The sequence below is a fragment of the Diaphorina citri genome, unplaced genomic scaffold (assembly GCF_000475195.1).
Source record: "Diaphorina citri unplaced genomic scaffold, Diaci psyllid genome assembly version 1.1 scaffold1295, whole genome shotgun sequence".
In the NCBI taxonomy this organism is placed as follows: Eukaryota; Metazoa; Arthropoda; class Insecta; order Hemiptera; family Psyllidae; genus Diaphorina; species Diaphorina citri.
In genome coordinates, this window is record NW_007378724.1 from 66,592 (window position 1) to 77,801 (window position 11,210).

Genomic DNA, 11,210 nt, shown 5'->3' on the forward strand with positions numbered 1-11,210 from the left:
AAGTTAAACTTAAGTTTATCTTTAGATTTCATACATACGACGGTTAGTTTAGTTACTAGAGACATAACGGCAATACGGTAGGTGGAATATGTGACCAACCCCAATAGGTGTTGTGGTTACATGGGGGATGTGACAGTTGGACAGCATTCAGCAGAAAGGAACCAGCCAATAGAAACCAACATTCAAAACCCCTAAAAAAAAAAAAAAAACTCTTTTAACTCTAAAATTCATTTGTCTATTTTCATTTTCCAGGAAGGAAGTACGAGAACTGTCCAATGGCTGGAGGAGGTTTCGCATCGAATCAAATGTATGACGTCACGTTACCTGCTACTGGCGGGAAGTAAGAATAGAATAGAATATACCTTGTTTATACTGCCAGAATGAGACTGAAAAGTCCCTATACTCCCGCAGTCTAAACAAGGTCTTATACATTTCGTCGGTAAAGTTTACAAATAAGTACACACACAAGTACAAATGAATACAAACAACACAAATTACAAATAAGTAAGAGAGAGATTTTTCTCCATAACTTCTGAACAAACTCTAATTTTTATTAAATTTAGCAAAAACTTTGAACACCTACTTTGTGCGTTTCTGTGTACGATTTCTGTTTCGTGTTGTAGAGAGGGTGGACGCTCCAAATTTTCGAAGTCTGGCCTACAGTACAGGAGAAACATGAAGCTCGAAAGTAGTGGAGGGGGGTGGCCGGGGCTCCTCGACCCCAATTTTCCGGAGTCTGACGTACAGTAAAGGAGAAAAATGGAGCTCGAGGCGGAGCCCCCCCCCCAAATACAGCCCTGGTTTGTTTGTCCGCAGATCCAAAAAATGGACAAGTGGGGAGTCAGTCTAAATCGCAGCGCTTTCTGGACTCTGTGGATCTTCTTACATATGCATACCAGATAGCGGTCGGAATGGTAAGTACCTCTTGTAGGAAAGATCTTTTACGAGCATTGCCTACCAGTCAGGCCCTTTCATATGCTAATCACCCAGTTTTTACCCTCAAACTTCTTCTTCCTCACCTTTTCTCGAGTTTAGAGGGGGTCGTCAACCTTTCAATCAGCCCTGGCGTGATTGTTTTGGGCTGACATTTGATTTTGGCTACAAAAATTTTACGAGTGGACGCTCTTCGCACTCAACCTTTGTTATTTCTTTACCAAGGGAAATTCAGGCTAGTATCCTCCCTGTTCAAAATCCCCCAGTCAGACATTCTTGTTCCCCTAATATTGCTTCTAAAATCAAATAACACTTCTTCTTTACCTTGTAAATGTAGTTAAGTTACCCTATTTCCCTTCAAACGGTGCTTAGGTAGCCATTCTATTTTAAACGCAGTTACCTACCCCCATCCATTGTCGATGGTGGGATTCGAACCCGGGACCTTCTGCATGGCAAGCAAGCGCGTTACCACTGGACCAACCGTGCCCGAGGAACCGATTTTTTATTGCCAGGAATATGTCTTCTACTACAACAACCTGTTTATTCGTGTATTTTTATTTTTTCCCCCCAGGTTATTTACAGAGTATTTTGTAGTACCTACGATATTGTTTCTCTATTATTTCCAGGAATATCTGTCCAATAACAAGGTGGTTCATCGTGACCTCGCTACGCGGAACATCCTCCTGTCATCTCCCCACGTGGTGAAGATCTATCTTCATCCTAAAGTTTAGTACAAAAGGTTTTACGTCAAAAGCTAATAGGATAGACACATACAAATCATAGGTGATAAATATCAAGACATCCCCATTATTCTCTCTTTCTCTTCTCCTGTCTTCCGTCTTCTTCTTCTTCTGTTCATTATTCTCTCTCTTTTCAACTCTTCTTTCTTGTCCTTCCCCTTCTCTTCCCTACTCTCCTTGTCTTCCTTCTTCTCTTCCTCATACTCATCCTTCTCTTCCTTTTCCATCTCTTTCTTCTTCTGTTCATTCTTCTCCTTGTACACTTCTTCCTGCTCTTCTCCTTTTTCTCCTTCTGCTTCTTCTCCTCCTAATTTTCATCCTCATCATTACCTTTTGAGTCATCTTTCCCTTTTCCTTTTCCTCCTACTTCTTCTCCTCCTTCTTCTTCTCTTCCTCCTCCTCCTTCTTCTTCTCCTTCTATTCCTCCTCCTTCTCCTCTTTCCTCTACCTCTTCCTTCTCATTTATACCTTTTGAGATTTGAGTCGTCTCTCCCTCCCTTCTCATCCTCCTCGTTTTCCTTTTCTTCCTACTTTCTCTTCCTTCTTCTTCCTCCATCTCTTCCTCCTCTTCTCCTCCTCCTCTACCTCATTACGTTTCGAAAATGGTTATATAGCACACTTGGGGTTTTATTCGGCCCAAAAATGGTCTGAACAAAAGCAGCATATAAACCCTTGCTGTGCCGTTGAGTCACTTAACCCATTGGCAAACCTGGCTTCTCCTCTACTGTCTTCTCCTTATCCGATTTCGGATGTTTGCGATCAACATCTTTACTTTGTTGGTTGATGCGATTCTGAATATCCGGGTTTTTGGCTCAAAAATGAAGGGCCCAGGATTCTCTTACATCCAGGTTCGACTGTAAAGCAAAATGACAAAATGAGGGTTAAATACCCCCCCCCCCTCCTTCATGTTCCCCTGCCCTATTTATGTTGATAGACAAATGGTGACATAATGTGTCTGGTCTCTGTCTCTATAAAGGCATTATTTTATACTTCATCCCCCCCATTCTATCTCATTCTCCCCCCATTCTATCTCATTCTCTCCCTATTATTGTCTCCCTTTTTATTTTACACTCTCCTATTCCCTCCTTCCTCATTATTTTATATTCCCTATATCCTCTCTATTTTATTCCTCATTATCCTCTCTCTCTCCTTCAATTTTATTCCATACGTTTAGGTATATGATCCTATTTATATTACCCTCTCTCTTTGTATTTCCCTCTCTTTCTCCCTCCCTCCACATCTCTCTCTCTCTCTCTCTCTCTCTCTCTCTCTCTCTCTACTCAAGAGCATGGATGATGGAAATTAGTACCCTACACGCCTTACACTTGAATTTAGACCACGCTACGCCACTGCTCTCTCTCCTTTCTTCTTCTTCAAGGATCTCTTTCTTTCACTCCTAATTCTTCTACCTACTCCTATTTCTGTTTGTCTTCCTTTTTTTTTCCTTCTTTTTCCCATTTTCCATACTATGTCACTCGGTCTTCATACCCCAATATCCCATTGATTTGTGTGTAATTCCCCAACATTCCACATTACGAGTACCTATTGTCTATGTCACATTTTATTTCACCCCCATCCAATGTATCTTTTCACTCCTAACCACGCTCGATGTGGCTTAACATTAGTGTTCCATAGGGAATTCGTAATGTGTCACAAAGCCCTCTGATAAAAACCTGTTCCAACCTTTAGCTCTAAGAACTACGGGGTTTATTTTTTACCTGTTTACTTTTCCTACTGAAGGTTGTTATTTCAGTGGGTTGTGGTTGTGGGCATCACACTCGGCTTGCATACTGGAGGTCCCGGGTTCGATCCGGGTCGGAATTTTTCGAGCCTATGCTTGGAGTTCGGGGTGGACTCAGCCTCGTGCCATGAAGTACTACCTATATGTACTTAGTGGAACATGAAAAAATTGTTGTAAAAAGAAAGTAATGAATAAATCTATTATTATTATTATTATTATTATTATTATTATTATTATTATTATTATTATTATTATTATTATTATTATTCAGCGACTAGATTTGCCTCGGGCGGGAATCAAACCAGTGCACGACATTGATGTCATACAAATTCTCTACCAAGCACTTGTCAGATCTGTTTTAGAGTATGGCTCTGTCCTGTGGTTACCCTCCAGAGCGTCTTATATTAGGGGAGGTGTTGGGACAGGGGGAGTTTGGAGTAGTAGTGAAAGGGCTGCTGGGGGATGGGCCGACTGAAGGGGCCTCCGGACAGGCCGCTATGGAGGTGGCCGTCAAAATGCTGAAAGGTAAGGGAGGCCAGAACTTCAGGCAATTCATCTGTGAAAAGTTTTGCTTGGATCACTTTTGTTCCGATCATAGCACGGCAGTTAAAAGAAATAAGTGTATTTGACGAAGGAAGGAACGTAAGGGCAGCCTTGGAAGACGCCCGACTTGTAAGCACTGGGTCGCAGGTTCCAGTCTCACAATTCGAATTTTTCCCTAAACAGATAAGGTTCGTTCCCGGAACGGTTGGCTTTCTGTTATCCTGTCCTCTCTTTTCTCTTCGATTTCAGAACGACAAAACCCCCGTTGTTACAGTTCCCTGCATCAAATCCATACAAAAAAGGATAGTGCATAGTGGTTGGATGGAAATATGGAATAGAACACCCCTGACACCCTGGCATTAATACCGCCCCTTAATTTAGAACTTTGTTTATATTATAATTTATTAGATTATCAGTTTTTTTTGTTCTATTTAATTATTACTTTATCGTTCAAATGTCCAAAATTATTATAATATTCCCATTTCAGCAAACGCGGATGCCAAGACGTACGACAAATTCCTGAAGGAAATCAATCTGATGAAGGATGTGGGGAAACATGATCACATTGTCTCATTCATAGGATGTTGCTACAAGGATGAGCTGAGATTAGTGGTTGAGTATTGCGCCCTGGGGGATCTACAATCCTATCTGAGAGAGGTAAGATATAGATACAGCCAGAAACCAACAATGTTTTGTTCTATTTATTTGCACTCTAATGCTTAGAGACTCTGAGCAACAAGGCCATGTGTGTGAGGTTTGATAGAGGGAACTGTACCAGCGAAAGTCTTCTCATTCCGAAAGCGAAGAGGGAAAGTAGTGGACAGGGTAGGAGAAAGCCAGCCGTTCGTCCCCAGTTCCCAGAACGAAACTTATCTGTTTTGGAATAAGTTCATCCGGGCGGGAATCGAAGGTCCCACGCTTACACTTACAAGGCAGACGCGCTACCTTCCAAGCTAAACTAAACTGGCTATTATGTTCTCCTCACACGGTATGCTGACCGCAAATTAGAGGTATGAACCCTACAACCTCCGCGTTCTGAGTCCACTACTAAACCGCAGGTTTACTCTGTTGTTGTTGTTGTTGTTGTTGTTGGTGTTGGTGTTGTTGTTGTTGTTGTTGTTGTATTAGCATCATACATTGACCTCCTCTGCCGTCCTCAGGTCAAGGAAGCGTGCCGCCTCCGTTGGGTCCGTCCAAATTAGCATCATACATTGACCTCCTCTGCCGTCCTCAGGTCAAGGAAGCGTGCCGCCTCCGTTGGGTCCGTCCAAAGTATGGTGACGTCCAGGTTGGTGGGTGCTGCTGGACACTGGAATAGTTAGTGTCTAGTGAACAGGTGCAGGTGCCGTACTCCGAAAATACGCTGAATAATTTCAGCAGCAGTAAACTTGCAAACTATGTCTTTCCTACAGAGTGTCTAAATGAGCTTGGAAGTTAACGTGCCTGCATTGTAAGCGATATTACATTGAAATGGGGGTCTTTTCCGACGAAATTCCTGTGTGCGGAGTCCAGTATGTAGGACTATTGCACCCTCCCGAGCCAAACTTTTTCCTACACAGATAAGTGAGATAAGGTTCCTTCTGGGAGCGGCTGGCTTTCTCCTATCCTCCTTCACCTCCTTCTCTCTGGGTTTAATAGTTTAATTCTTTTCAATTCTATTCTAGAATATTATATTCTATTCTATTTAATTCCTAAAACCGTGTAGGTATTTCGGGTTGTGGGAGTCAAAGGGATGTTTGGTGTCACATAAAAAAGCCCAGGGTGTCAAAGTTGAGTGTCAAAGTCAAAACAATGACAACAATGTATACTAGAGTTATAATTTGACATCACATTGTTCACATACTTTACACGAGTGTTTTACAATGAAAGTGCCTACATACAGGGTGTTTATAGTATCCCCCCTCCCAAACCAACAATGTTTTGTTTTATTTATTTGCACTCTAATGCTTAGAGACTCTGAGTAACAAGGCCATGTGTGTGAAGTTTGATAGAGGGAACTGTACCAGCGAAAGTCTTCTCATCCCGAAAGTGAAGAGAGAAATTATTATTAATTAGATTCATATTAGACACCCAAATTAGATAATGGCTTACCTTATTTTATAATTGACTAGGGTTCTTTGTGTAGGATTTCATAAAGAACCCTAGTCAATTATAAAATAAGGTAAGCGAAGAGAGAAAGTGGAGCCGTCCGTCCCCAGTTCCCAGAACGAACCTTATCTGTTTTGGAATAAGTTCATCTGGTCGGGAATCGAACTTGGGACCTAACCCTTACACTTACAAGGCAGACGCGCTACCTTCCAAGCTAAACTATTGGCTATTATGTTTTCCTCACACGGTATGCTGACCGCAAATTAGAGGTATGAACCCTACAACCTCCGCGTTCTGAGTCCACTACTAAACCGCAGATTTACTAGGGGAATAAGTAGAGTAATAATGAGAAGGGTAGATAGAAATGACTATTATCCTACCTCAGTGTTTCTCAGATTGGGTGCCGCGGAAAGATTGGAGTCCTGAAAAGTGGGCTGCGGTGGCGACAACTTTCAGAACCACTGCCCTACCTATTGTAGGTAAAATAAAATTCACACCAATTTGGCCATGTATTGCATTGTTTGCGGTTGAGTTAGGAAACCATTTTTTTTTTTTTTTTTTTTTTTTTTTTTTTTTTTTTTTTCCCTGTAGTAATTCGCGTCAATTTTTGTCAACTGCTGCCTAGTCAGATTAAACATTTAATTAACATTAAAAAATTAATTTGGACCAAGTTGAAGTTATTTTTATGCCTGGACGAAGCTGGGAAATGGTGGAAACTTGGGAAAGTAGGAACTAGGAACTTTTGTACAAATGAAGTTGAGGAAATATTTTTATTGAATGCGCCTGGAATCTTTTTGATTATGCAATCCGTTCAGCTTTTTCTTTAGGATCTACGAGTACTCTATGAAACGCCCTGAAAATTTGTTATAGCAAATTAGCTCTGCATAAAGGCAGACATTCTTTAGGACAATCTCAATAAATTTTATGAACGCCTGGAGTTCAACATGACTGAATGCGAATACCGCGAGCTGTTGTCTTTTTTAAAAACTGTGGAGATTAATATTATCAGTGTCAGAGGCCACGCGCTGTATTCGATATCCCTGCCTGGACGGATTTAAAACTTGAACGAATAATATGAAAACGTTCTCGGAAACGGCTCTCTTATTACTCCTAAGGTACTGTGTCCTTCCTCTCTCTATCGATTCGGGCACGATAAGACCACTTAGCAGTGTACAGTTCCCTCTGTAAAAGCTTACCTCAAAAAAAGAAGAAGAATGAGAAGAGAATAACTAGTAAGAAACCAAGAAGACCCTACCAAGAAGAAGAAGGAAGAAGAAGAAAGAGAGAAGAAGACGAAAAGTTTGAAATATTCTTTCGAAATGCAGCAATGATTTTCCCTGTTTTTTTTGTTTTTTTTTTTTTTTTTTTGTGTTTCACCGCCGTTTTTTAATTTCGGTAGCAACTGAAAAGCAAGTGCTACATTGGACGATGTGGTCTGTGTCGTAGCATAACCATCGCCGTAGTAGACCTCTCTCATCAGATGGTTGGCTAAACCACGAGAAGAACGCCTGAGATCACACCATTTACGGTGCTCGACAACACGAGAACATCAGAAAGTAATGCCGATTGAAATATTTGCAATTCGAAAAAAGAGGAGCGGGTGTCGAGTCCCGTACCTGGCCCCGTTGTATCCTGGACCCCTGGACTTTTCTGGAACTGGCGCCACCTATCGGGTCCGAAAAATATGTATCTGATTGCGCTACGATATTCACAGTAACGAGTCCTCATAGCATCTTGATTTAGTAAACAAGACAGTAGTCGATGAGAAGTTAATTAGAAAAGGCGTGTTTTGGTCGTAGTTTCGAATATTTTTTTTAAAAAAAAATGTGTTTTGATGGAAGGTTATTATTATACTTTATCTAACTGAAACCGCTACAATCGGAGCAAGTTTTACCGAGGTTTGTTTTCTTGGTATTGCAATTTGATTGCTACAGCGCACAATTTTCTGTATAGTAAATTTTCCAGAATCGAAAAAGTCACCCCTTTGTACCAGCTGGCCGCAATGAACCTTGTACCTTAGCCCCCAAATACAACACTTCCGTACCTGGTCCACCTGGGTATAACTTAACGTACCAGTGAATTTGCTCCATTACAAAACGGAGTACCAACATCCTTAGGGTCAAGGTACACTCGAACTGCGGACCTGCTGCATGGCAAGCAAGCGCGTTACCACTGGACCAACCGTGCCCCCCAGGAACCGTGTTTTATTTCCAGGAATATGTCTTCTACTACAACAACCTTTTTATTCATAACTTTCTTGACCTCACTATCATGTATTTTTATTTTTTTTCCCACCAGGTTATTTACAGAGTATTTTGTAGTAGGTACCTACGATATTGTTTCTCTATTATTTTCAGGAATATCTGTCCAATAACAAGGTGGTTCATCGTGACCTCGCTACGCGGAACATCCTCCTGTCATCTCCCCACGTGGTGAAGATCTCTGACTTTGGTCTTAGCGAGGACATCTATGAGCAGAATGTGTTTCAGAATGGAGAGCCCAGCGAGAAGTTACCCATCAGGTGGCTCGCTCTGGAGAGTCTTGTCAGTAACATCTACACCAACAAGAGCGATGTGTAAGGAGAGAAGCTTTTAGGATAAAATTTGCCTCGTCTCCCAATCGAAGTGAGAAGGAGGACAGGATAGGAGAAATCTCATCTGTTAAGGATAAAGTTCGCCTCGGGTAGGAATCGAACCCGCGGTCTAGCGCTTACAAGGAAGCTAACTAGACTGGCGGAGAATGATCTTATTGTCTCCTAATCGAAGAGAGATAAGAAAGAGGATAGGATAGTTGTTAGGGTGGTTGGTTTGGGCTGACATTTGGTTTTGGCTACATAAATTTTCAGGAGTGGATGTATTTCGCACTCAACCTTTGCTGTTTCTTTAGCGAGGGAAATTTGAGGCTGGCATCATCCCTTTTTAAAGTCCCCGAGCCAGATTAAGCTGATCTACTCCCCAGCCAAACTCTTAGTAATTATCTAGGTAGGTATTTATCTGATAGTCACAGGAACCATCCCTGTCATGACAGCGATTCTGATGAACATACGAATGGATATTACAAAGAAAGAAATAACACTGTAACAATTCCCCCACCGAGGATATCCATTTCCAGAATATTGATTTAAAATAGCGGCACTTACACGTTCTTCAATCAGAATAAAGTACCAGAGGTGGAAGATTTGAATAGAATAAAAGAGACTGAACATGAACACAGCGGTACAGATGATGATACTATCTCCAGATGAGATGTCGCTATTGGCCTAAAGGTGTGTCCAAACATAGTCGACATTGGTCGACTACATATGTGTGGACACACCTTGAACTCTGGGAAGACGGAAAATGATGATACTATGATGATGGCGCTATTGGCCTAAAGGTGTGTCCAAACATAGTCGACATTGGTCGACTACATATGTGTGGACACACCTTGAACTCTGGGAAGACGGAAGATGATGATACTATGATGAGATGTCGCTATTGGCCTAAAGGTGTGTCCAAACATAGTCGATCGATATTGGTCGACTACATATGTGTGGACACACCTTGAACTCTGGGAAGACGGAAAATGGCTTTCAGGGAGCATATTGCCTTAATGGCCCAGGTTTCACGGACTAAATGGTTTAGTTATTGTGATGGATTATTTTTTAATTTTATTACGCTAATTATGTCCCAATTCCCAAAAAAAGTTACCTCTGTGTTCTGAATTCTTAGAATTCCAAGCGTCACAATTGCCATCCAATGCTAGTTCACCATTCTGATAGGATCCGGGCTAATTATGTCCCAATTCCCCAAAAAAGTTACCTCTGTGTTCTGAATTCTTAGAATTCCAAGCGTCACAATTGCCATCCAATGCTAGTTCACCATTCTGATAGGATCCGTGCCAGACAAACTTGTGAGGCCTGAAATAAAGAGGAGAATAGGATAACAGATAGCCACAGGAACCATCCCTGTCATGACAGCGATTCTGATGAACATACTAATGGATATTACAAAGAAAGAAGTAACAATGTAACAATTCCCCCACCGAGGATATCCATTTCCAGAATATTGATTTAAAATAGCGGCACTTACACGTTCTTCAATCAGAATAAAGTAGTATTTTCTAATATTTCAGATGGTCCTTTGGTGTGGTCCTATGGGAGATAGTAACATTGGGTGCCAATCCTTACCCTCATATTCCTCTATGTCGGATTGTACATTATCTAAGTACAGGCTATAGAATGGATATTTTCTAATATTTCAGATGGTCCTTTGGTGTGGTCCTTTGGGAGATAGTAACATTGGGTGCCAATCCTTACCCTCATATTCCTCTATGTCGGATTGTACATTATCTAAGTACAGGTTATAGAATGGAGCGACCTGCATCTTGTAATGAGCAGATGTAAGTATAATTAAAGACTGGGAGAGAGAACCAATATGTAATTGATTTTTTTTTCTTTTTATGGGGTTTAGCGTCACTATATCTATTATAGTGACGTGGGTTTTACACTCCATTCGGCGAAAAGCAGCCCGTCTCCTCACATTAACTTCACTAAGCTCCAGAGTGCGACCGGAAAAAGCCAGCTGATTGCCCACATGGTCACCCATCTCCATACCGACCACACGCAACGTTGATTAACTTCAGTGATCCATTGGGAACTGGTGTATTCAACTTGCTATCACCCCGCTGCGCGACTCCTTTCCAGTTCTAATCTTATAGTGCTTCTAGTCCTCATTCTGGCATCCTAATTAAGGTATATTATATTATTTCTCTATCTCATAGATACGACACCATGCTGCAATGCTGGCAAACCAATCCCAAAGACCGACCAAGCTTCTCCCAGCTCGCCGCTAGATTTCAGCAGTATAAAGTATCACGGGAGAATATCGTTCTAGACCTTGTTTGTTTGATAGCGGGTTTTACGTCACTATTAGGGTTTCGCCCTACAAGCTAACCCGCCTACTCACAATGAACTCATCAGTCACCAAGTCCAAGTAGGTCCGGAAAAACAACAACCCATGATTGCTCAAATAGTCAACTTAGACTGGCGCCTTACACAAAGTATCACGGGAGAATATCGTTCTAGACCTTGTTTGTTTGATAGCGGGTTTTACGTCACTATTAGGTAAACCAAGAGCTTTGAGTGATGAGGGTTTCGCCCTACAAGCTAACCCGCCTACTCATAA

General features: G+C 41.5%; 1 protein-coding gene across 1 annotated transcript in view; it reads left to right on the forward strand.

The window, feature by feature from the left end:
* The window catches only part of LOC103515195 (tyrosine-protein kinase receptor torso-like), a 38,392-nt gene extending 27,414 nt beyond the window's left edge, over positions 1 to 10,978 (forward strand). The window contains exons 15-21 of the mRNA XM_026827962.1: positions 253 to 336; positions 817 to 914; positions 1,560 to 1,642; positions 8,486 to 8,620; positions 10,159 to 10,256; positions 10,386 to 10,425; positions 10,807 to 10,978. Of these exons, the coding sequence (XP_026683763.1) occupies positions 253 to 336; positions 817 to 914; positions 1,560 to 1,642; positions 8,486 to 8,620; positions 10,159 to 10,256; positions 10,386 to 10,425; positions 10,807 to 10,978 (710 nt within the window). The remainder of the gene's footprint in view (positions 1 to 252; positions 337 to 816; positions 915 to 1,559; positions 1,643 to 8,485; positions 8,621 to 10,158; positions 10,257 to 10,385; positions 10,426 to 10,806) is intronic.
* The last annotated feature ends 232 nt before the right edge of the window (positions 10,979 to 11,210 follow it).